The sequence below is a fragment of the Phaethon aethereus genome (assembly GCF_964289735.1).
Source record: "Phaethon aethereus genome assembly, chromosome: W".
NCBI classification, from domain to species: domain Eukaryota; kingdom Metazoa; phylum Chordata; class Aves; order Phaethontiformes; family Phaethontidae; genus Phaethon; species Phaethon aethereus.
The window spans coordinates 4,791,225-4,815,353 of NC_138581.1; the positions used below are offsets into that span (position 1 = coordinate 4,791,225).

At 48.0% G+C, this 24,129-nt stretch overlaps 1 protein-coding gene across 1 annotated transcript in view; it reads left to right on the plus strand.

Annotated features, from left to right (window-relative positions):
* Positions 1 to 23,465: 23,465 nt before the first annotated feature.
* Positions 23,466 to 24,129, plus strand: part of LOC309415244 (SKI family transcriptional corepressor 2-like) — a gene marked incomplete at both ends in the record, with an annotated part of 25,564 nt that continues 24,900 nt past the window's right edge. The window contains one exon of the mRNA XM_082012709.1: positions 23,466 to 24,129. This exon is cut by the window's right edge and continues 1,520 nt beyond it. Coding sequence (XP_081868835.1) covers positions 23,466 to 24,129 — 664 coding nt within the window.

Below are 24,129 nucleotides of genomic sequence, written 5' to 3' on the forward strand. Positions count from 1 at the left end.
AGTAGATGTTCTTCAGCAGATGGTAATCCTCCTTAACGGCAAACCTGGGGTTATATCAGCGGACCTCCAAACTTGAAGCGATTGTCAGGACAGCAATGTGACCAGGTTGAACTATACAGCAAGAGGGTTTATCCCATCCAAATCAAAACAGCACACAATTTTTTCCCACTTTCTTGACTGTCATACTAAAACCTGAGTTGGTGAACTGAAGTGAGTGGAAAGCAACAGGCAAATTCTTGATGGCTTGAAATCTTTCAAGAGCTTTTTATTTGCTTGAAGCTTCATCTGAGGCACAAAGCAGCACACACCGTATTTCTCCTTTCTTTGCCTTTTTCTTAATATAGAGAAAATGCCCCTGTTTGGGGCATGGGATAACACAAAACATCTTTGATACACTGAACATACGTGTCAAAGAGAGGAAAGTTTCCCCTAGTTCTGGCTATGTTTCATATGAAATGTTGCATACTAATCATAATTTATCATCATCTTCATATATTCTTATATAAGTAATACAAATCACCACAGTCAATTAATCAATCTGTAATTAGGAACTGACACGAACATTTACTACCATCAGGCATAATTTATATGATTACAGATGATTAAATAAAATGTAATTGAGTGAACAGGCAATTTGTTAAGCACATGTAAATTCAGCCATACCACCTCAGGCTGTGATCTTGTCAGATCTCAATAGTTAAACAAGGTCAGGACGGGTCAGTGTTTCGATGAGAAACCCCAAGGGAGAAACCCAGGTGCTGCAGGAAGGGGTGGTGGTTAATAGGTAGTGCTCTCCTTGCTGAGATCGTGTCGGAAGCGTAGTGTCTCTAACATGTTATTGGAGAGATGGACATTAGCTATTGAAAGTGCCGCTTGAGCAGTTCTTGCGAGAGGTGGGAATTTGTCTCCTGGACTTGGGTTAATTTAATTTGAAGTAGAGCACACATCTTGCCAGTCACTGGGAGGGGACAGTAAGCCATGGCACTCTGACGCTTGCTTGCCCTTCAGCAGAGCCAGAAGACATGTCACTTCGGTGATTTAGTCTACCTAACTCAGATAGCTCCAGCTTCATTATTTAGGGGAGAGGGAGTCCTCTTCAAATAAGCACATAAATTCCTCTTCTGCCTCGTGGAGAGGGGCAGGTGGTCTTGAAAGCCAACCAACACAGAACCTGCCTGCCTAACTCCAGTCCTCAATCTCCTGCAAAGACATCTATGTCCCTCCATTGACTGGATGGAGAAGCTGGTCACATACATTAGGATAAAGGCATCACTGAAACATGGGCATAAATTGGATCTTGGCCCCAGATGCTTCTGCAGACCCTCGAGGATGAACAAAGCCTACCAGCCAGCCAAGGGCTGCAGGGCCCAAGAACAAGGAAATGAGAGTTTCTTCTTAGTGCTCCATCCAAAACCAGCTGACATCAGTAGACCGTCTCATGGGAACTGCTAAAAGCAACACTAGGAAAGTGCTATTCTTTTATTCTTTCATATTTTTTATAGCATCAGAACCAAATCCAACGAAGTGAATGATTTCTTGAAAAGTTCAGCATGTTTCCAAATTGGTTTTAGTCACACAGCCAGAGAAATGCAAGAGGTTTTCTTTAATTATTGCACAAAAATAAACATGAATTATTAGGATCAATTCCATTTCTGTAGTCTTAAGAATATTTTTGCTTCCTCTGTTTTTAGTTTCTGCATGGCTTATGCCAAGACATCTCATTTAAAATAATTAAAACCATTTGTTTTAATACAGTGCAGCAGTTTCTGCAGTACTTTGCGGGGGGGGGGGGGTGTATTTTCCTCAAGTCCAGTGTCGCTCCCAGTAGGAACTGGAGCAGACATCTGACAGATCAGAGGCATGAATGAAATCACTCTGCCTTTGGTTCATGGAAGGCAAGCAGACAGGCCAACTGGAGCTAAAACAAACCGATCTTTGATTATTAAATGGATACTTATATAGATGGATAACCAGATGTGTTTGACAGTGGATGTGAAAAGGGGGGGATGTACCTCAGGATTAGAGCAGAAAGTAACACAAGCTTTCTTCTCTGAAACAATTAGTGAAATCACTTTCTGGACATTAAGAGCCTTGCATGTGCAACATTAGACATTGGGCCTGCACAACCAATTTGGGTCAGTATGATGTTTAAACTCTTAAGTGGTACCACTAATCTCCATTAATCTGACTTCAAAGATGAGACATAATGCTCAGTACAAGAGACTAAGAGTTGTTAATGCATGTTCCTCAGCTGGAGCACTAATACATGACTCCTGCAGAAAGAACAGTATCTTCCAGGCTTGGGTGTGAGGATTAAAAATAAACATCTATTTAGAGATCTTTCCAGAACTGCTCTGTTCTTTGAGTTCTTTGCATCCAGTTGTGCCCTTTACCACTGTGGGTGCAAGGATGGCCGTGAGGAAGTCCTCTCATTTGGGTTATTTTCTCACACACCCCCCCCCAAAAAAAAAAATAAAGGATTGTTACTTCCTTGTGCAGCCTACGTGATGAACCAACCACTGACCTCATTTACTGAGGAAGAGTTAGGGCAGCCAGCCATGGATTTAACCCAAAGCACATGGGATGTAGAAAACAAGGTTGGCCAACCAATATTTAATCTCAACCCCACGATTATCAGTCAGAAATGACCACAGAAGCCAATCAAATGATGCTGGTCTAAAACACTTCAGTGAGAGGAAAATCCCTGGGGGTTGATACCATTCTAGAAAAACAGCTTTGAAATTTCTCCTCTTTTTTTTGTTCCAATGCAATGCATAGTTTCATGATGGATCTCAGAAGTGTGTAAAAAAAGTCAACACTCTGGCTGAGTAGGACTACTCCATGTGTTCCTGATGTCCCCAGGAAAATGTTTGTCATTACATTCTTGGGAGAAAAGCAGCATTTTTCTTAAAAATATCAAAACTTCACCTTTCTTTAATTCCACAAGTTTTTGAAATGGATTCAGTTCTCCTTGCATTTTTCCAACACTTGTTACTGAAATATTTCCCAAAGCAATTCATTGAAATTTATCAAAATCAAGGAGAAAGAGGTTCTGGTTTTATTATAAGAAAAATTATAATACCTTTCTCAATTAAAGTCATGTTGATTAAAAAATAATAGTTCCATGTGGTTTGCAAAAGAGAAGTAACAGCTATGTTTTCAAACTCAGATTTTCTGTCTGAATAATTTTGAGCAGCTTTACTTGAAGATATGCCTGGGAGAAAAGGTCCTGTCTAATCATGTTGCCAAACCAAAAGCCTTATTCTGTAAATGCTATGAGATCTTTTCAAGAAAGGCATGATCACCTAAGTGCCATGCTGTAAAACTCAAGCAAAAGCTAAATGACACTTAATCTACGCCTTGCTGAGACAGAGCTGTCTAGAAACCAGGAAAAATGTTGAAAAACATCTAACGTCTGTTCTGATGTAAAGCATCTCTGATTTCAAAACTAACTGGAGTAGTCTCCCCAGATCGTGCGCCAGGCACGTAGCCACAACCAGCCCGAGCTCCCGGTCTGAGCCTGACCATGGCTCTCCTCGTATCAGTGACAGCTTTGCCTTTGACTTTCTTCTGGATGGTGTCTCCTGTCCTCTTGCCTATTGTGCTCCTCATCTGAATGTCAGCAGACTGTTAAGTAAGATTCCGTAAAATTGCTGAAATTCTCACTTGTCCTCAAGGAGTCCACCATGGGAGACAGTCACAGTGAAAATGTTCCGAGGATTCACGAATAAACAATCTTGTTATTCTCTGCCTTCCTCGGAGATTTCTACATCTGCTGCTGAAATGGCTTGAGTGCTGCAAACTAATTATAAAATTATTTAGTTAATAAAGGCAGGTAGGAAAGTTTCTAATTATCCCTATGAAAAAACTCTCCTGCAGCTGCAGGATTTGTCGTACCCTGCAGCAAGGTGGGACCCATCTCATGTAGCTCAGGCTGTGCAGAATCAACCCAGTGGGTGGGATTTGGCTCCACACACAGGTACGTGGGATCTTGATCCAGCTGCCTTAATGCAAGTGTACAGCCACGTCAGAGGGGACCCTGGTCATCTCACCTGGCCTTAGCTCTTGCTCCAGAAGGACACTGCCCACTCACAGTCCTCTCGTATGTGATACCCCAGATGGTCCTGGACATCTCACATGGCCATAGACACATATTCTGGCAATCAGATCAATTGCTTGTACTACCTCAATCTCCATCAGTGCTGCTGGGAGCTGGGGCCCCAAAGCACATGCAGACACCTATGTGTCTCCAGCCGCAAGAGCAAGACACCTCTCCATCCATGTGCATCATCTAAATGCTGTGAATAGGCAATGAAGATATATGTCCCTCAACCATAGCTCACGTTACCTGCCTTGCAGCAGGCTGATGCATCACCCCAAAAAAGTTCCTCAACACAGATGTAGCCCAGACACCTGGGCCTTGATTCAGCTGTCTAAAAGGCATATGTGGTGCTAGATAGACACCCCAGGATGGGAGAAGCATCCACGTGGGGCTGGCAATCTGACAAAAGGCAACAGGGTAGATGACAGGCCAAGGAGCACACCCTGCAGGGGTTCAAATGACACCAGACACTTAGCCTGTTGTTGAAGACAGCTATCTAAATTTTAGGTGGTCCCATTAGAGGGGTCCCATGATTAAATCAGCAGCAAAATTTCCATTGGCTTCAGCCCAGCCAGGACTTCACATCATAACTAGAGGAAGTGGCCACAGACCTTGCTGAAGTGAGATCACATGAAGAGTTTCTTCCACACCTTCCTCAGGGAATTTTACATTCCCCTTGCATTTCCTACTGGGAATCTCATTTTTGGATCTACTTTTGGAGAAGACAAAGGTGACCTCCCCAGCTGAGGGCAGGTCACCTGGGTTTAACAAATACTGTCAAATGACAGTGTGTCAAAGCACAAAAAAAGATGTTGGTTGAATTTTTACAGGGAGTTTTACAAGGTAGTAATGTAGGCTGTAAGCTGGTGCGTTTGGGCATCTGGGTGGGGAAACGTATGAAAAATGCATGAGAGGTTTGTGTAAGAAACGCAGTTCTCTGGTGTTTCATATTCATTATTCTTTTCTTCAATGAAATTATCCTAAGGAATTTATTTTTTTTGGAGCTGAAGAGAAAGCACGTGCTCAGTAAGTGAGTTCAGACGCAGATTTCGGGGTCCTTAAGTACTCATTGACACAAGAGGCGACGACAGCTCTGCAGGAACCTTTATGGGTCTCTCAGGGTTGTTGTTTTTTTAAGCCTGTGTATTATGGATTTCCACAACAGGTGTTAACAGCTCAAGGCATCTTAATGCCTATTGGATTAAATAATGCACATTTTTAAAATTGCATGAAGTCTCTGCCACTGGGGAAATGCTATCCTTTCTGCCTTTACTTTTTAAACAAAAATAAAGCATTTATTACAAAAATTACCAAAGAAATGGCTAAAATCCACCCTGAAAGCAGCACAGAACCTGGGCTGAGATTCTACGTTCACCTCACTCCTCCTTTACCTAAGTCCTAAGGCTCCTGGGGCAGATCAGAGCAGAGAGCGAACAGGTATGACCACGAGCACGGCCAGGAAAGGTCAGGAGGGGTTATAGAAAATGGGACACTGGGGCAAAAGCGCTGGTTAAACTGGTCAAAGGGTCTTTCATGCTCTTGCACCAATTCAGCCAGCATACACCAGCTGAAAGTCTGAGCCAGGGCTTTGCCAGAAAGAAAACGTGAGTGAATGAACCCGTTAGGAGGAGTGGGGGGAAACTGGCATCTCCTGGGAGGTCCATCCAGCCCTAGTGGGGGAAAGCCACAGGGCATGGCGCATCCCGCCTGGGCAGGGCTGCCTTTGGGTGATCCCCCCGGGGCTCTGGACCCCCCACTCAGGCAGAGATGTCCACCCTGATGCCCATGTGTGGTCGGTCAGGCCTGGGGGCACACAGCCGGTGCAGCAGAGCAGAAGCTATGGATCCGGCCATGCTCGGCGTGGGCAGGAGCCGAGCCCAGCCCTGAACCTCCTCTGCGGGGAGCTACCGCTCTCCTTGGGCACCCGTTTCGGGGAGCTCTTCTGCAGAAAAACGGGGGCTTTGTTAAAAGTTTGGCTGTCATTTGGGCATTAATCATGGGTCTAAAAGCGTTTATTAATGCCCTGTTGATAGCTAAGAGTGAAGCACTGCTGCCCCTCCTTTTGCCATATGCAAACAGTGGTGATTAAGCACCAGATTAAACATCTTCATGAATATTTAAAAGGCTGTTTTTGAAAGTTTCCTGTCCTTTTACACTAATAGCCCCATTAAAACCTGTTTACAAGCCAGTCATGAGAGTAACTGTGTGCACTTAAAACACGAGAGAGTTCCCCTAGAGGAGTGCTTTAACCACGTGAGAATGGCAGCTGATCAATAGGGATCTTAAAGTAAGACTGTCTGCCTAAACCCAATGGAAACAACCCTTACAATATGGATGTAAAGAGCTGGCAAGTGCCCAACTGGTTAATTAGGGAGGTAAAACGCTACTAATAACAACAATATTTGCTTGAAGGTCCAGCTGTCCTGGTCCTGAGCGTCTAGCTGCCACGGCACTTCTCAGAAGCTGCCTTAAAGATGTTAACGGCAGCCAGGAAAAGGCCGGGGAAAGTTTTAAATAAACTTAACAGCTTGGTGATTCCTGGATCTTCTTATCTTTTACACATCAGCCCCTGGTTGCACACAGCCAGAGCCCACAATGGGGATGCAGATACCATACAATAGCTATTAATAATTCATGCAATCTGCACGTTATGTAGATGTACGGCAGAATAAACACAAGCCTTACATATATAGGGTGTTTATCCGTAATAGAAGAGTTGGGCGTATTCAACCAGCGCTGTAAACCCCAAATTTAAATCTATGGCGCTGAAGCCTCTTGCATGGGACGTTGCTCACGGCGCACTCTCCGTTGCTCACCGTACGTTATATTGCAATCTCGTCGTTGCCTTGTTCTGAGTTACGGGGCCATGAAGCAGCAGGGCAGCTTTGTAAAGGTGCTTGAGTTCAGCACAGGAGGTAAGGGCTTAAATACTGTGAAAAACCTTTGTGTCTGTTCTGGTGCTACCGCGAGCACTAGAAAGAAATCTATTGACATCAGTGGGCTTTGGATGAGGCTCCTGCTGTGTTATTAAGTGAATTATTAATTATTAATAATAACATAACAGAAATCACATGTTGCCTTATTCAACCATTCAATTTTGCCTTATGTGGGGGTTTTTGAAAATACGGTCGCCGAGTTTAAATACAAGTGTAGATTGATTGTTCAGCCTCCTTACTCATTGCCAAGGAGAGAATATGCTTACATATGGGTGTCCAGTTTTAAATGAATATTGATTGACTGAAATTCATGCCGTCTGCTTCAGTTTAGCCGTTTGGCAAAACTAGAGATGTCAATAAAACTGGATTGAATTTTGAACGGTATTAAAACTTTCTGGAGCCAAGGTAATCATGATGGAAAAAAGTAATAAATGGCTGGAGACCTTACAAGCATGGGGCTTTTCCTATTGCTGTGAAGCCCTCTGGGGTTAGGGGTGTTTAGAGCCAATGTTAAAAGACAAGTAGAGCTGCTAACGGTCTTTCTGTCCCTTTGGCTGCAGTGAATATAAATTGGCAAAGTAGATGTGAGGTGGGGTTAGAACCAGATGGTCTTTAAGATCCCTTCCAACCCAAACCACTCTATGATTCTATGCTGTAACTCGTACCTTCCTAAAACCTGGCCAAAAGAATGTCTTCATAATGTTGCTTCAGATAACAAGGTTTGGGAAAACGTCACCCCTTCAAGCGCGCGGCGGCTGGCTGCATCTCCAGGAGATCTTCTCTGAGTTTGCCCCCATGGAGAGTGGCACTCACCTGTCCTGGCTCCCCAAGGGACACATCTTCTGCCTTACCCACAGAAGTGGCACCTGGCAGAGCAGGGAGCAGAGAGGCTGGGGGGAGTGGAGGATCTCACCATGTAGCGTATTGGGTTTAATTCCTGGGACAGGAATTCATGGGATATGAGCACAGTGCGGTGTCCAGACGTCTGCATCCTCGCTGCATCCCAGTGCCCCAGCAACTTTTATTGCACTTTTCTGTTTATTTATGGCCATTATTATTTACTTACTCACCTGTTAGTGCACTTAGTGCAACCAAAGTGCACTGGAATTAAGGCACTGATCCCTCCAAATTGTTATCTAAATGGTTCCCTTCAGGATTTGTCCTATGGATTAATCCATATCCTCCAAATTTAGCCACATGAAGGTTAGGCTATCTAATCCAGCAGCTATCTAGACTCCAGAGGTGCCTCCTCTTGCCCTACAATGATGAATTGACAGCACTTAGGTTTGCTCTGGGAAGAAGTTGGGCAATTAATACCAGGAGAGCTAAAGCCACCTGCATGGTTTACAGAAGACTGTACCTAGCAGCTGGTAGCAAAGCAAGGAGTTGAATCAGGCTGCCTTACAGGTTTGGTGTATACCCCAAACCTGGCCTAGGACTTAACTATCCACCCTACTTTTGGGTTGGAACTGTGAAAAGAGTCATCTCCGCGGTAACCCAGCAAGACCAGGCTCAAAGGACGGTGCCCTGCTGTACAAAAGGCAGCGGGACTGCAGATGGCTTGAAGGCGCCTCTTCAAAAACCCCTCTCACATCTTCTCTCTAGTGGCTTTTGCCTGGGAATTAGAGTGTGACTTAATAAAACAACACCAGGAAAGTCAGTCCGTACTATCTTCATGTCGCTACTGCTGCAGAGCTGTCAAAACTAGTGTCCGTGTTTACCAACTACCAATTAATTAACAATCATGAATGAAAGCAGATGGGAAACACTTAAATTTCTGGGCCAGATCTGTAATGGGTACTCCTTTGAAATTAGTTATGTACTTGCTTGATTTCTAAACGCCATCTTACTGACGTATGCTAGCATTACCATGAAATAAAAGGCCTTGTTTAAGGTACATCATATAGGGACTGACTTGCTCACGAGGATAAGTTAGGGAGAAATCCTTCACAGGTTTTTCCTGGTGTCAAAAGCAGCTGAAGATATTTTTAAGCCCTTTCTCTGCAGTCCTCAGTTGTGATGAGGGACACTCATCTTGTGGAAGTAGAAAATCTTGTTCTCCCTGGAGCATTTTAGTATTTGAGGTTGGAGGGTGACCCTGTAGACAAGTGCCTTATCACAGGTAGAGGGAAGCTAAATCGTGGTGGAGGACCTGGAATAGGAGGCAGGGGGTGAGGAAAGGGAAGATGGGAATTAAACTGATGAAAACTGGTGAAAACTCACTACCCCTCAAAATCACTATTATGCCACTGAAGTCATGGGTTCTGGAATTACCTAAATGATAATTATTGGGATGGCAGCAACAAAAGAAACAGCAAAGTAGAAGCAGAGGTGATTAGGCAAGCTGATGGCAAGGCAGAAGCTATCATTCGCCTAGGTGAGTGGTCCTAACCCCCGGTAGGACGTGGTGGGAGCACCAGGCAGAAGAAAGAAATATGGGGCTGAGAAGGGCTTGGACCTGGAGGCACGGGAGCTATTTCAAGGGTAGTAATGAGGGACTGAGGGACAGAGGTGGCTCTGAGAAAGGGTTGAAATCCCTGGGCTCCAGGATATGGAATATGAGTTTTTGGAGAAGGAAGATGGGTGCAAGAGGACAGAGGTTGGAGGTGAGAGGCATCCCCACTGGGCGTTCACCAAGGCAATTTTAACCAGGACCGTAATTCGGGGGTACTCGAGTTGAGAATCATTGCTGCTTCTACCCCACCACATCCCTTCTTTTCTTCTTGAAAGACCTCATCTCTAACTGCTGGTTAGAGGGCTGTGAGGCAGGGGCTGTCCTGGATCTGTAACACATGTATGGGGAAATCCATGAAAATATATCTGAATTGATAGACAGACGGAGAGGGGAAAGACAGGAAGACAGGACTGCTGCCACTTACATACTTACCTACCAAAAGCCAACTCTTTTGGGGTTTTCTCATATGGTCTGAAGAGAAGTTATTACTGCTGGTAAGTAGAAAAATGTGGGATCCCATTGTTTGTACTCAGTATTAACACAGAGTAAATAGATGGTCTTAGCCCTGGGCAGCAGAGAGTGGAGCTTTGTTCTTTTTTTTCCCAGCAATCACCACAAAAAGTGGAAGCACTGTGTTTGATAATATACCATGAGCAACCATCCTTCTATCTCACTTCAGGCTCCTCAAGAGTGTCCACTATAAAAAAAAAAAAAAAATAAAATTTGAGAATGTAGGAAGAGGTAAACATGGGGATCCCACAAAGAAAGAGCTCAAAGGCTCTTTCACTGGTTCCTGAGGGACCAGAAACAGGATCTCCCTGAGCTGATACTGGGTGGATGTGGTACAGGCTGGGGAACGTTGATGCTAATAGTAAACAAAAAAACAGCGGGAGGCTGGATAGTAAGAGTAACAGCAGTAATACCAAAAGGCCATACACTAATAACTGGACATGGGAATATCATGACTTTAAAGAAATCTTCATTCATATAAATTCAGGAATTCTGAGGGATTTGAGAGAACCATTTTTATGATATCAAATGCAAATCGGTGGCTGGACACCAGCTAAGGCTGGACACTCTTGTGTGTCATCAAAAGGGCAAGGAAGATAAGTGCTTGGGTTACAGTTAATAATGTGGCATTAAAATTATATATGTCAAATTATTCCATATATAATCAAAACATACGTTTCATCACTGATAAGATATTCCTGAACTGCCTGAAGCAGAGGGACAGGTTGGCATGAGACAACACTCTTCTCTTTGAACCAAAAATTCAAGATGTAAAATTATAAAAATTTAAGGTAAATTTTATAACAGATACAGGTGTCATAAATTATGCTGCAGGCTGCTTTGAAAATCTTCTGTGTCCATTATAAAGATTGACTCTGATGGGTAGGTGCCAGGTGCCTAAATCTGACAAATTGGTAGGAGAGTTTTCCTTCATATGCTTCCAAATTTATGAAAGGATCAGATCAGAAGGTGGATTGATCTTATGGCCAAGACCCTGAAATTGAATTATTCCAAGAGGTAAGTGCATCAGATCCACTCCGTTGGCCGAGTTAACAGTAGAGACAGGAGATAGTTATTGTTGACTTGCTTTCAGTGTCACAGGGGCTTTTGGCTTGGGTTTTGACTAATAAGTAGTTGCTTGTATGAAATCACAGAATCACAGAATCACTAGGTTGGAAAGGACCTTTAAGATCATCAAATCCAACCATTAATCGAGCACCACCATGTCCCCTAAACCATGTCCTGAAGCACCACATCCACACGTTTTTTGAACACTTCCAGAGATGGCGACTCCACCACCTCCCTGGGCAGCCTGTTCCAATGCCTGACCACCCTCTCAGTGAAGAAATTTTTCCTAATATCCAATCTAAACCTCCCCTAGCGCAACTTGAGGCCATTTCCTCTCGTCCTATCACTAGTTACTTGGGAGAAGAGACCAACACCCTCGTCGCCACAACGCCCTTTCAGGTAGTTGTAGAGAGCGATGAGGGCTCCCCTCAGCCTCCTCTTCTCCAGACTAAACAACCCCAGTTCCTTCAGCCGCCCCTCATAAGACTTGTGCTCCAGACCCCTCACCAGCTTCGTTGCCCTTCTCTGGACACACTCCAGCACCTCAACATCCTTCTTGTAGTGAGGGGCCCAAAACTGAACACAGGATTCAAGGTGCAGCCTCACCAGTGCCGAGTACAGGGGCACAATCACTGCCCTGCTCCTGCTGGCCACATTAATGCCGATACAGGCCAGGGTGCTGTTGGCCTTCTTGGCCACCTGGGCACACTGCCGGCTCAAATAGTCTGTGCTCAGCACCCTATAGGTGGGTATGTGACCGGGAAGCATCACACTGTTGAACATCAACAATGTGGACATCAAAAATGAGGTGAGGCATCCCACTCTGCGGCAGGGACACTGCGAAGTCAGTTCAGCAAACATCCTTGCTTCATGACCCGGAAACTCTTGGTTGCCTGCTGGAGATGTGTGGCCTCCAAACCATCCTGGGACCTATTACTGAATTGCCCTTGATACTGAACATGGTGATAATCTCGCCACTGAAGAGAATGGATGGATGGATGGATGGATGGATGGATGGATGGATGGATGGATGGATGGAATAAGTGACACCCTTTGAGTTTCATGATTCTTTCTTTAATGTAGATCTTCCCACTATGATACATGTCTTTTTAAACAGATTGATAATATTCCTCAGAATGGCTTTTAGAAATAAAAAGTCCCATTCATTTCCCCATCCTAGTGTTGGACTAGGATCTATATTAATTAAGCCAGTAGCTCCCAGTTGGCTCCTGCAGACCACGGGGACCACACCACCATGAGAGCCAGTCCAAAGCTGTCCATGAGCTAATAATTAGCACCTCTTTCACAGCATCTTTATGGCGCATGAAGTTAAAAGTTGGATGACAAGGAGGAAAGACGAGCAGTGGTCCACTGTCCTAATGGGACCGAGTCAAATCATGGAGTTACTACCATGGTTTCTAAGTTTTTGGGAATCTTTCATTTTATGTAGCTTTTCAGTGATGCTTTTAGCTACAATTGATTATTATTTTTACTTTCAACTGCACTATGAAGAAGTGAGAGCGAAAGCTAAGATATAAGAGACTTTTAAACTCAACCACAAAATCTCTCTGCAATGCTGGTAGATGAATGGTACTCCCTAAACACATTCATGCACACGCATCCTTTCCAGGTGCATAGATTGAGGCTTTAAAAAGAGGTCGTATTTTTCCAACTTAGGCATCTCAACTGAGAAATCCCAGTTCAAAGTAGATTGGTTTTCAGAAATGCCCAGTCTGGACAGATGGGCAGCAAACCAGATTACTCACAGGGCACTCTTCTTTGAGAGCTTATCTTTAAAATGTTGGTCTATAAATGGCTCTCTGCAAGGTCACTCACTAATTCATCAAACTAAAGAGTAAAATTCCAGGATTCTAGGTGTCTTCTGGCATGATCATACCACTCTACCTTACCCCACAAATATGGTTATTTGAGGAGTTATTTCAGTGATTCTGTTATTTCAGACCGAAACAGAGAACTTCAGGCTTGAAAAATCAGCAGGTTCCTTCACCATAACTTGATCCAGTGCCCAAAAGTCTTTCCATTCATTTGGTCTACTGGCTCCTGGCATGACAGGCTGGGACTTTTAGCACAAATACCTCCTTGGGGCAGACTGGTCTGACCTAGGGAATCTGACTTCGGGAGTACCAAAAGCCACTCATGATACTGGTTAAGAAAAGCGATGTTGGGATTTCTAAGCCATGAGTCCTTATAGCCACTGATTTCAGAAAGAAAAATAATGCCCTCAATCTCTAAAATAACTGTTTAAAAAGAGCAGGTGCCTGGTGTAGTTACCTTACACACTGAAATAGCAATTGAACTGTTTGGAATGGCTTTTTAGGAGGAGAGAATTGAAACTTTCCCGTGCCTGCTCCAGTCCTCCTTATCTCACCAGGTACCGTTAAAAAGAGAGCACCAATATCGCGATAATAATTGCAACAGCACTTGAAAATAACACCTACCGCCTTTATAAAACCGGTGAAGCTTCCTCAGCCCGAAGAAGGAGCTTCGCTCTTGGAAAGATAGCCTTGCCTTCGCGAATTTGTCCTGGATTGCTGAGTGGCCGTGAATTTGGGATTTGTCATCTTATTTCAGCCTCGAAGGTGCGGCGCTAACCCGCCTCCCAGGTCCACATCAACACCAACGGGAGTCTCGGGGGCACAGCGGAGAGCCTGGAATGATTAAACAGAGCAAAGGCATACAGAGCGTACCGCCGTGGCGTGCACGTCTGTGGGTCTACATACGCATTTATACACACAGAGGTACAGGGTGAGAGGAAACAGTAAAACGTCCAGATAATTTTTTTTTAAATATTTCCTTTATAAAGTTGAGCCTCATGCAGTGGCACAACGCATGTATCCGTTATTTCTGCATCGTTTCTGTGCCGTGGTCAAAGAGTATTAGAGGATACATGTCTGTTCTAAATTACATCTGGATAAATCCAGAGGAATTCCCTTGAGCCACGTTTACCTCTAAGATTTTGCCTACGTGGGGACACTCAGGAAAATAACCCAAATTAGCTGAAGGTGAGAATTTAAAAGTGGATTAATTAAACTGCGTGAAACCCCTGTGAAGGTTGTTCTTATTCAGAATTCAGGTGGTCTTCATTCAATTTAATTTAATTCACTTTGGAAATTAATTCAGATTAATTGTCCTAACAGTTTTTATGTACCTATTCTAGATTAACACTAGAGTAATAAAATGAATTGTAGCCCACTGGCTTCAAGATGATGTTTAGATTTATACCAGGAGGCTCTAGAGAGAGATTGTCCCCTGGGTGTCCAGAAGCCAGTGCTTTGCTAGTCAAGACAAAGGAGTGCGGGCTGTTTCTGGAAATAAATACGCAATTTTTTTTAGCTTTTGGGGCAATTTTTTAAAGATCTGATAATAAAAAGGACATGACAATGACAATACAGCAACAGGTTAAATAGCACTGCTTTTGAGCCTGGAGTAGGGAACCCAGTGACTTGTCTTCCCCAGGGGCCTGATCCTGCTTTTATGATACTCTTTTTGGGGGGGAAGAAAAAAAAAAAATCCTTTGCCATCAAGAGGAACAATATCCAAAACTCCTAATTCCAGGCAATCCGATTCTGCAAGCCTGGAGCCAAATGAAAATCAAGACTATGGCAGAGGGCCTGCTATTTGGGAGGAGGGGAAAAAAAAAAAGAGAAAAAGAAAAACTGCTTTAGAGAGATAACTGCTCAAAATCTACTCCCCAAAGGAGGAGACTCTTATTAAGGGTTTCTTCTTGAGATGTCTGCCTTTAGGCTTCCTCAGAAGGGATTTAGTCATTTATAACTCAGATTTGGAATTTGAAGCCCCCCTTTTTTTACTGCATGGTAACTATGAGGTCCTGCTCCTACCTCCTTCCAGCGAGCGGGGGGGCTAAGCCTGGGTGGGGGTTAGAGCAGAGGCGACATGTGCCCCCCAGCAGCCCTCCCGGGCTGGGGATGCTGCGAGGGGCCCAGCTAAAGAGAGAGGCGAGAAAATCAGGGCTTCTGAGTCTGCCTGGGATCAGTCAAACACTGCTGTGGTCAAAAAAAAAAAAAAAAAAAAAAGAAAAAAATTTTAAAACACCCAAACTTAACTCTGAAGGGCTTTTGGCAGTTTTCTGTGTCTTTCTCTGAAGCACCTGGCCCTGGCAAAGGGGGATCAGACTGAACTGGCTCCTGTCTGCTAAGTCCTTTTTGCATATTCAGTTTTCAAATGTCGAATATAGCTACCAAAAAAACAAACCACAACAAAACAACTTTCAATCGGTCTAGAAAAATAAATGCAACCTCCAGCATGTTGGAGCTGTGATAAAACAGTAACTAAGTTCATAATGTAAATAATTAAAAGGAGCAATGCTAGTGGATGGGATTTGGGGAAGGGTTGAGGGGGGTGGCCAGGCCGGACCCCCTCAGAGCCATCCCCCAGGCATTGCAATTGGGAATAAAAATACTTTAATCCTTAACGGGGCAGTCGCTGCAGCGGGAAACCTTAAATCCCGGCTCCGCCGCTCCCAGCCCGGGGCCGGGTCGCTCCTCGTGAGCGAAGGGACAAAGCGAAAGGAAATTCGGGGTCCCCTCCCTCGCCCCCAAACCCTTTTTTCTGCGGTGACCCCCGGAGCAGCTGCCAAGGTGCGGAGAGATGCGCACGGAGCAGCGGCCCGGGACGCGCCCCAGCTCGGCAAGGGGAGAGCTTTGGCAGGGCTGCTTTTTTGGGGGAGATCCCCCCCCCTCCCCACACACCCCTCCGGTTCCCCGGGACAGGATCCGGCCCTGCAGCCCCCTGCTTTCACACTGCAAACCAAATTTGCTACTCGGGCAAATTTGACCTGCTTCTTGGCCCAGATACGTTTCAAACATTTTCTACGTTCAGGTTTTTTGTTTTTTTTTTTAAGGTATTTGTAAAAGAAGGGGCGCAGGGGCTCCGCGGTCCCTAAAGCATCCCTCCCTCTGACCTTAAATTTATCCGGTTTCTCCCCAGAAAAGAGAGGAGGGGCGGGGGGGGGGGTCCCGGGTACCCCCAGGACACCTCTCCTCCTCCTCAGCCCGGCTCCTTCAGGTCCCCCTCCCTATGGGGGGGGGGTCCCACAGCGTCCGGGACAACAGGTAATCCCCTTTTGGGAGGGAGCAGGAACTCCCTTTGGGGTGGGGGGACACTCTCCCGTCCCCCAATACCTTGGGGTATGCGCGCAGCGTAACTGCGCAGGCTGCGATTCTCCTCTCCTTGCAGCCAGCTAAAGGCTGTTCTCTTAATGAATTACTAATGAGTTAAAATTGGACAGCCGGCTTAATTAAAGCGTAGAGGCAATGTGTTTACCACATTGTAATTGAACTCATTAGGGCTTCGGCTTTGTGTTTTTAAGCAGCCGCCTTGTTCCTCCACGTCGAGTGATCCGCGGGAAGCGCTTTGCTGGGGCGGTGGCGCTCCCCCCATCCCCTTCTCTCCCGCAGGCACTTGTGGGGTGACTCCCTCCTTGCTGTCCCGCAAAGCGCTCGCGGTTTGGGGGTGCTCTTCTGGATCCCCTTTTTTTTTCCAGGGAAAGCAAATAAAAATTGGGGGAGAGCGGGGGGAGTTTGGGGAAATAGAGGCCACTCCTGCAACAGGGTCACACTTGCCCTCCCCCCCCCCCCCCAAGTACCCCCCCTAGGTACCCCCCTAATCCTCCGCAGCCTTCGGGGCGGGCCTGCCCCGGGGTAGCGGTGGGGCGGGGGTGGCGGCGGTGTGGGTCCCCCCCTCACGGCGAGGGGAGGGGGCTGCGGTGGGGGGGCGGCTTCCCCGCACCGCTTGCAGGGCTCTGCCTGCCTGCTAGAAGGCGTCCGAGACCCGACCCACCCGCGGCACAACCTCCGCGGCAGAAGCGGGAGCCAAACTTACGCGCAAGCGGAACGACCGCGGAGAGCGGCCCCCCACCCCGGGGGGGGGACACCCCCCATGGAGCTCGGGTGGCCAGGTAAGCCGTGGGGCTGGGAGAGAGCGGAGAGAGTGGGGTGAGGGGGGAACCTCCTGTTTTGGGTGTATTTCTCTCCCTCACGGAGCAAATAGTAATGTCGTTTGTTGTCGCGATAGGTCGCAGGGTTGGGGAAGGGGGAATAAGGCGTATGCCCGGTGCGGGGTAGGCTCTGGCGGGGGGAGCGCCGGTGGGTGAGAGGAGCCCCCCGCAAGTTTGGATGGGGGGGATGATTTGCAGCCGCGCGTCCGTTGCTTGTACAGATATACCTATAGATATATTTTTAATTCATTTCCCTTCGAAATCATGAACTTTGAAACGGGTTTGGAGATCGGACGGGAGGAGCAGGGCTGGCTGTTCCCCAAAGCGGGGACCTCCCGGCACCCCTCTACCTCCGCCGCGGGAAGGGGAGTGCGGAGTTCTCCGCTCAGCACGGTGCCCGCGCAGCGCTCCGCGTTCTGCTGGCGAGGACAGGATGGGGGGCATCGACCCCCCTCGCCCGGGCAGGGGTTGATTTTGGGGGGAGAGGTGGGATGAGAAGAGCCGGCAGCCTAGGACAGAGACGTCTCCTCCGCTTTGTCACTGGCTCCGAGGTTTAAAAGCCGGGAAAAACCGCTAATTTTTTTTTTCTTTTTTTTTTTTTTTTTTTTTTACCGACTGAACCCCAAGGGCTTCAGGGGTCCGATAGATGAAGCCGAAGCGGGGAGCCCTCGGGAAAATCCGCTTTCCCCCTCCGCAGCCCTTGCTCGACGGGCTGCCTGCTTGTTGCACAGCTCCTGCCCATCGGCTGCCCCGATGCAGGAGCCCATAGGGGTCCATATAATCTTTTGGAAACGCCTAATATAGAGCTGGCTTTTACGGAAGCGTGCCTATATCCTTCCCGGCAAGTCATTTTTTTAGAGGTAATCCTGGAATCATGGCGAGGGAGGAGGGAACGAGAGGGATGCCGTGGGGGAAAGGGAGAGAAGTCGCATTTGGGTGCGGAAAGGGAGAAGGTGAGGAGCCCAGACCCCTAAGTGGGTGATGTGAACTGTCAAAGAGTGCAGGGGAGGAAAAACTAAACAATCCCAATCCTCATAGGCTGTTTATTCCTCATAAAATACAACTCTACATAGCAGGAAGTTACTGCAAACATTTATCAATAATGAATGAATCTCCTGTAATAAAATACTCACATAATTAGCTACAGTCAAGTACGTGCATTATGCCAAGGCTTTTGCAACTCTTTGTTGAAAATCCGACTTAGATAAATCCTCTCAAACAGCCTTTTAAGAAGAGAAAAAAATATATGAAACAAACCGCCACCCAGCATTTCTCCTTCTTTTATGCTATTTTTGAAACCCAAACCGTAACTACTTCTGAAATATAACGGAAAACTCTTTGGTGAATTCAGAAGAGTCATTAACATTCAGCTTTAAGTGAATGTTAACAGTAAATAAAGAAATCTCTTGATTGTAATAGTTGCAACAAAGCAATAATAAACCAGTGGGTGGTCATCAGTAATGATAAATGTATCATTATTACTGTGTGTTGGGGAACAGGGTTTGGAAAGTACTTCAGACTTTTTAGTGGCAAGCTTGGTGGCAATTCGTTTCTTAGCCTGGGAAAGGGGGAAAAAAAAAAGCCATATAATTTTATACACAATTTAGGTGAAAATAAATTTAAATCTGTATATTACATTTTTAATTTCAAGATAGTAATTAAAGTTGGTTCATTATATCTCCTCTGAAAGTCTCAGTGCTCATCTTAATTGCTTGTTTGTACAATCTGCTTTCTAAGACACCCAAGGTTACTGGGTTCTGAAAGACGCAAAATTGAACTATTTACTGACGTGATGAGTCTTCGCCCGGTAACGTCACGTTTCCGTGGGAAGTTTGGGCGCTCTGGTCCCCGTCACAGCCCCGTCGGGGCCTCGTTTCTCTGCCGTGGAAGTTTGTTGCTCTTTCAAATACTTCGAGGCAGGCACGTTTCTGACGGAAGGTGTTCAGGGCGCTTTAATTTATGCGCTTGAAAGAAAAATTAAAAAAAAATCAATAGCTGAGGTGGTTTTCGTTTGGGGTTTTTTTTTTTCCCCTTCTATCCCACCCCACCACCCCCGAGGGGGGGTGTGTGTATGTTAATTCACCCACACCTAAACTCGCAGCTCTTCCTGCCCACTCCATCCCCACGCAGGACCGAAATAAACACGATCGCGTTTTTAAAGAGCTGAGGAGAGGGCTCTGGAGCACCCGTCTCCTCCCCGGCTGCCAGTCGCTTCTCGTCCGATGAAATAAAACTACAAATGATATATTATTTTTTTTTTATGCCGTTTTTATTGGGGAGGATGATGCTCGGCGGGGGTACCCGCATCTCCTGGCTAAGGTCTGCACCTACCTTGGCGGGGACCACCTCGGGTTTTGGGTGTTTTGGGGAGTTTTTTTGATCCCTCGGAGTATCTTAAATTGAGAAGTTGAGAGCTCCCTCAGACAAAAGATGCCTTTCACGGTTCCTATCCTTCAGCCGTCGCGCTGGTTTTCAGCTACCGGAGGGATATCAAACTACTCAGAAATGCCTCATGCCTAAACTCTCCCGGTGCCTTTAGAGAACTACCAGAAGATGACGTTGAGTCTTTTCCCCTCCCGTTATTATGATTATAGATGCATCTTTCCGAGGCGTCCTCTCGCCACTGAAAAACTCCACGTAGATCTCTGCCCTTTTGTTATGTCGAGCTGGGTTATTCAAGAGCAGAGACAAAAGCCCGAAGTGATGTGATCTAAATGAGCTCCGGGGTTTTCCAGATGGGACCACCTCTATTCCAAATGCCCTCTCTGCTTAATATAATAAAACGCGATTTAAAAAAAAAAAAAATTACTTAGGAAAGAGCTTGGCTCTAGACCAAACAGCGCAAGAGAAATCTACCCAAAAATATTTTAAAACCCTCCTTTGCTGCCTGAATTTTGTTAGGAGAAGTGGTTTTATAACGATACCTTGTGTCTCTGCTACTTACACGGCTGCAAGTTTCAATGGGATGCGGAGGGGAGAAGGGAGGGAATGGATCCGCGTTGGGGATGGTTTTCTTTGTGGGTTTTGTTTTTTTTTTCGTTTAAACGCACCAAGGTTATCTTACTCCTCGTGGCCTCTCTGCTACATCTTCAAGAGCTGTGGAAGTAAATAAAGGCCGTGAAGGGTGGTTTGGGGTGGTTTAAACTTGGCCGCTTTTCTCAGCTGCTCGTTTTCACGCGAGGAGAGAGGATCTGCTGCTGCCGCCCAGCCGCCCCCAGGCAGAATCGTGATAGAGAAGGGAAGAGGCAAAAGGAGGCAGGACTCGTTTTTTTCCCTCTCAGGCTTTTGGGAGAACTTTGTCCACCTTTCCTCTCTCTTAGGAAGTGACTCCAACCCAGCCGTTGCAAACGATGACAGCAAATAACGAAATGAACGGCGGTAATTGGAGGCGGTATCAGGAGAGGAGTCCAGGTCTGCAGCTACACGGGGAGGGGGTGAAGTGTAGACACCCCACTTCAAGTCGGGATTCCCCTTTGCCTGTGCTCCAGCTGGCCCTCGGGGACGGCGATGGGGTCCGCCGCGCCGGGAAAAAGCCCCGCGGGCCTCGGCCGCTCGGGGGCCACCTGCGGGAGCCGCCCGGCCGCTGGCCGGACCGGCCTTTCCCCAGCAGGCTGAGCTGACACCCCGCCGCCATGCCCGGTGCTGGGGTCGTGCTACCCCACGAGGTTTCCCAACAGGCTTAAGTAGGAAAAAATGTAGGGAACGGTACATTCTCGCCTCGCTTTTCTAAGGTGCTGGTGCGGTCTCTGCTCCCACTCTACTGAGCCTCCTGGTGCGGCTGCAGGCAGTACCCGTCGAACACGCAGGGTCTTGACCCCCCTCCCTTCCGCGGGGACTAGAACACCCAGTCCCCGTGAGTGGGGACTCCTCCCTATAGAGGAAAATTGAGGAAGCCCCTCATTTTTTCCAACGGATTTCAAAAGCGGTTGGAGGGGTCAATAGCACGGAGCAGGTGAACAAAAAAAGTTTAGTTTTGCTTTTCGTTTAATCGTCACGAAATAAAACGCAGGCACCGGCTAACGACTCCCCCGGACCAAGCCTGCGTTTTCAGCCTCTCCCGGGCTGCCAAGAAGGAGCTCAGGGAGCAGCTTCGTTGAAGGCGCTTTGCAAAAGCCGCTCATCCCTTTCACCTCCTGCAAACCGCGTTTTTTCCTCCTCTTCCAACGCCGGGTTCAGAGCCTGGGACGAAATTGTCCACCCCCTGTTCTCTCGGGGAGCGAAGCCAGGAGGGGAGGTTTTCTCTTTGGCGTGGTAATAGATCATACAATGTGTGACACGGGTTTAAGCAATAAAACAATTTGAATCAATTAGCTGGCGGAGGAGAGTTTTGAAGTGTAAAATTCATGTCAGCCTGGATAGGAAGCATTGATTAAAATGTCACCAGTGTGAGGCTTGTAGCTATCGCTCACAGGAAAGCAGCAGGCTCCGTGCAGAAGAAGCTCGGGAAAAAAAAATAAGAGGGAGGGGAAGAGGAGGGAGCCTCCGTGTGACAGTGGCGGCACGGGTTTAACAAGAAGTGACGGAAATCATAAGGAGAGGTGTGATTTTTTAACATTTTTTTTAAATTTTTTTTCCCCAAAGTTAGAGAAGACCCGAGAGATCCCGGTGGACCCTGCTGTTTCGCTGCCCAGGGGTGGGGTGGGGGGGAAAAAAAGCGGAGAGAGTGGGTGAACTTTAGCGTGGGTGTCCTGGGAAAGGTGGGTGCAGAGATTATCACCTGTACCCGTGATGCCCGGGAAAAAAAAAAAAAAGGGAAAAAAAAAAACCCCAAACGCCAAGTTTTCGTAGCTAAATGTGCAGAAAGGTTTGGTTTTGGTCATGTGCATGGAGAGAAAAAGAGAGATGGAAGCGGTTTTAAAAATAAAAAATCAGAGGGGTATTAGGAAACATCCGACGATCCAGAGGTCCTCGAGCCGTTTTAGCTAGAAGGGAGTTTTTCTTTTCCCCTTTTTTTAGGCTGTTCCGCAGTTTTCCTCGCTGGAAAGGACCCGAGTGGGTGGTTTTGGCCTCCCGGGGTGGCGGCGGAGCCGCCTCGTCCTCACGCCGCGCGGAGCGGCGGTGGGGACCCGCGAGGTTACCGGTACCTTTTCGGAGGTAGATCGTAAAAAAAAAATCTACATTTTTACTGCACTTTATTCACCTGCTTTCGAAAAAAGGGAGGCAGGCGCCGCTACCGTGCTGCAGACTGCGAGGTGGTTAGTTTTTTGTTCGGTTTTTTTTTCCTTAATTGGGGGCATAAAGAAATTAGGGGCGGGAGGGGGAATCACATTTGAGTCGTGTCGCTCTTTGTGGGAGCTAAAACCTGTGTCCGGGTCCTCCTGAAAGTGGTTTTGGTGAATCACTCCAGCGTAGGTATTTGGGTCGTGCCCGTGAGGAGACGGTTGTTGCGAGAAATCAACTTTTTTCTTATCCTCCGCCCTGTAATTTCGGTTAAAAAATACCGTTTCTGAAAAAACGCGGCTTTTCTGTCGAGTATATTCATTTTTTTGGGGAAGCGATCGGCCTCAGACCGTGGGGAGAAAACAAAAAAGAAAAGGAAAGAAAAAAAAAGGCAAAAGCCAAAGCGCATCCCGCCTTCACCCCCCCCCCCCCGCTGCGGGAGGCCGGGCCCTGACGGGGCGTCCCGACCCCCCCGCTCCCCTTCACCGCCCCCCCCCCCCGGTGTACGGTGGGGCCCTCCCCCTCCCCGGGTCGCTGACGTCACCGTGCCCACGGGGGATGCGTGCGCGGGGGGATCGCCGCGCGCTCAGCGAGGCGCGGAGCTTCCGCGCTTGCAGCACCGAGGGCAGGACTGCGGCTGGCCGCGCTGCTCCGCGGCCGCGGGGATGCGTCTCCCTCCTGGCGGCAGTACGGCGAGAGCGTGGCCGCGGAGGTAAAGGGTGCCGGGCGGGGGAGGATGCGCGGGTGGGCGCAGAGAGCACCGAAACTTTTTCTTTTTTTATTATTATTCCTCTTCCGCGCTTTCCCGCCGCTGCCCCGTCCCTCGGGGCGCGGAGGGAGGAACAGAGCGAGCCGGAAAGCACGGTGCCCGCGGATGTTCCGCGGAGCGCCTGTCCCGGGGCGGCGGTGCGTTTCCAGGACGAGGAGGCTGACACGCGTGTTTCGGGATGAAGCGCCCGTGGGGTCGGGGCATCTTCCTAACGGGGGCGGTTCGCTCCTTTGCTGTCCTCTCCGCACCCGCGGTGCGATGTGCACGTCGGAGAGCCGGGGTGCACAAGCCCCGGGTGGGTTTGGGGGGCTGGGGTGGCAAAGGGTAGCGCTTGCCCACGCCTCGGGAGACCCGAGTGGGGTCCGGGGGGTGGTGTGCTTGCGGCAGGGACCCCCCACCCCGGTGGGTCCCGGCTGACGGCACTGTGTCTCTCTCTCCCCCTTCGCCGCCCGTAGCTGGAGCAGAGCAGCCCCCCCGCCGCTGAGGCGATGGCGACCAGCCCGCTGCCCGGCCCCACCGACATCTTGCTGCCCTCGCCGTCCAGCTCGTACCCGCCGGACCCCATGAACCAACCGAGAGCCGGCCACGCCGCCATGAAGCCCAACCAGGTGGGGCAGGTCATCCTCTACGGCATCCCCATCGTCTCCCTGGTCATCGACGGGCAGGAGAGGCTGTGCCTGGCTCAAATCTCCAACACCCTCCTTAAAAACTTCAGCTACAACGAGATCCACAACCGGCGGGTGGCCCTGGGCATCACCTGCGTGCAGTGCACGCCGGTGCAGCTGGAGATCCTGCGGCGAGCCGGGGCCATGCCCATCTCCTCTCGCCGCTGCGGCATGATCACCAAACGGGAGGCGGAGCGGCTCTGCAAATCCTTCTTGGGGGAGAACCGGCCCCCCAAATTGCCGGATAACTTCGCCTTCGACGTATCCCACGAGTGCGCCTGGGGCTGCCGCGGTAGCTTCATCCCCGCCCGCTACAACAGCTCCCGGGCCAAGTGCATCAAGTGCAGCTACTGCAGCATGTACTTTTCCCCCAACAAGTTCATCTTCCACTCCCACCGCACCCCCGACGCCAAGTACACCCAGCCCGACGCCGCCAACTTCAACTCCTGGCGCCGCCACCTCAAGCTCACCGACAAGAGTCCCCAGG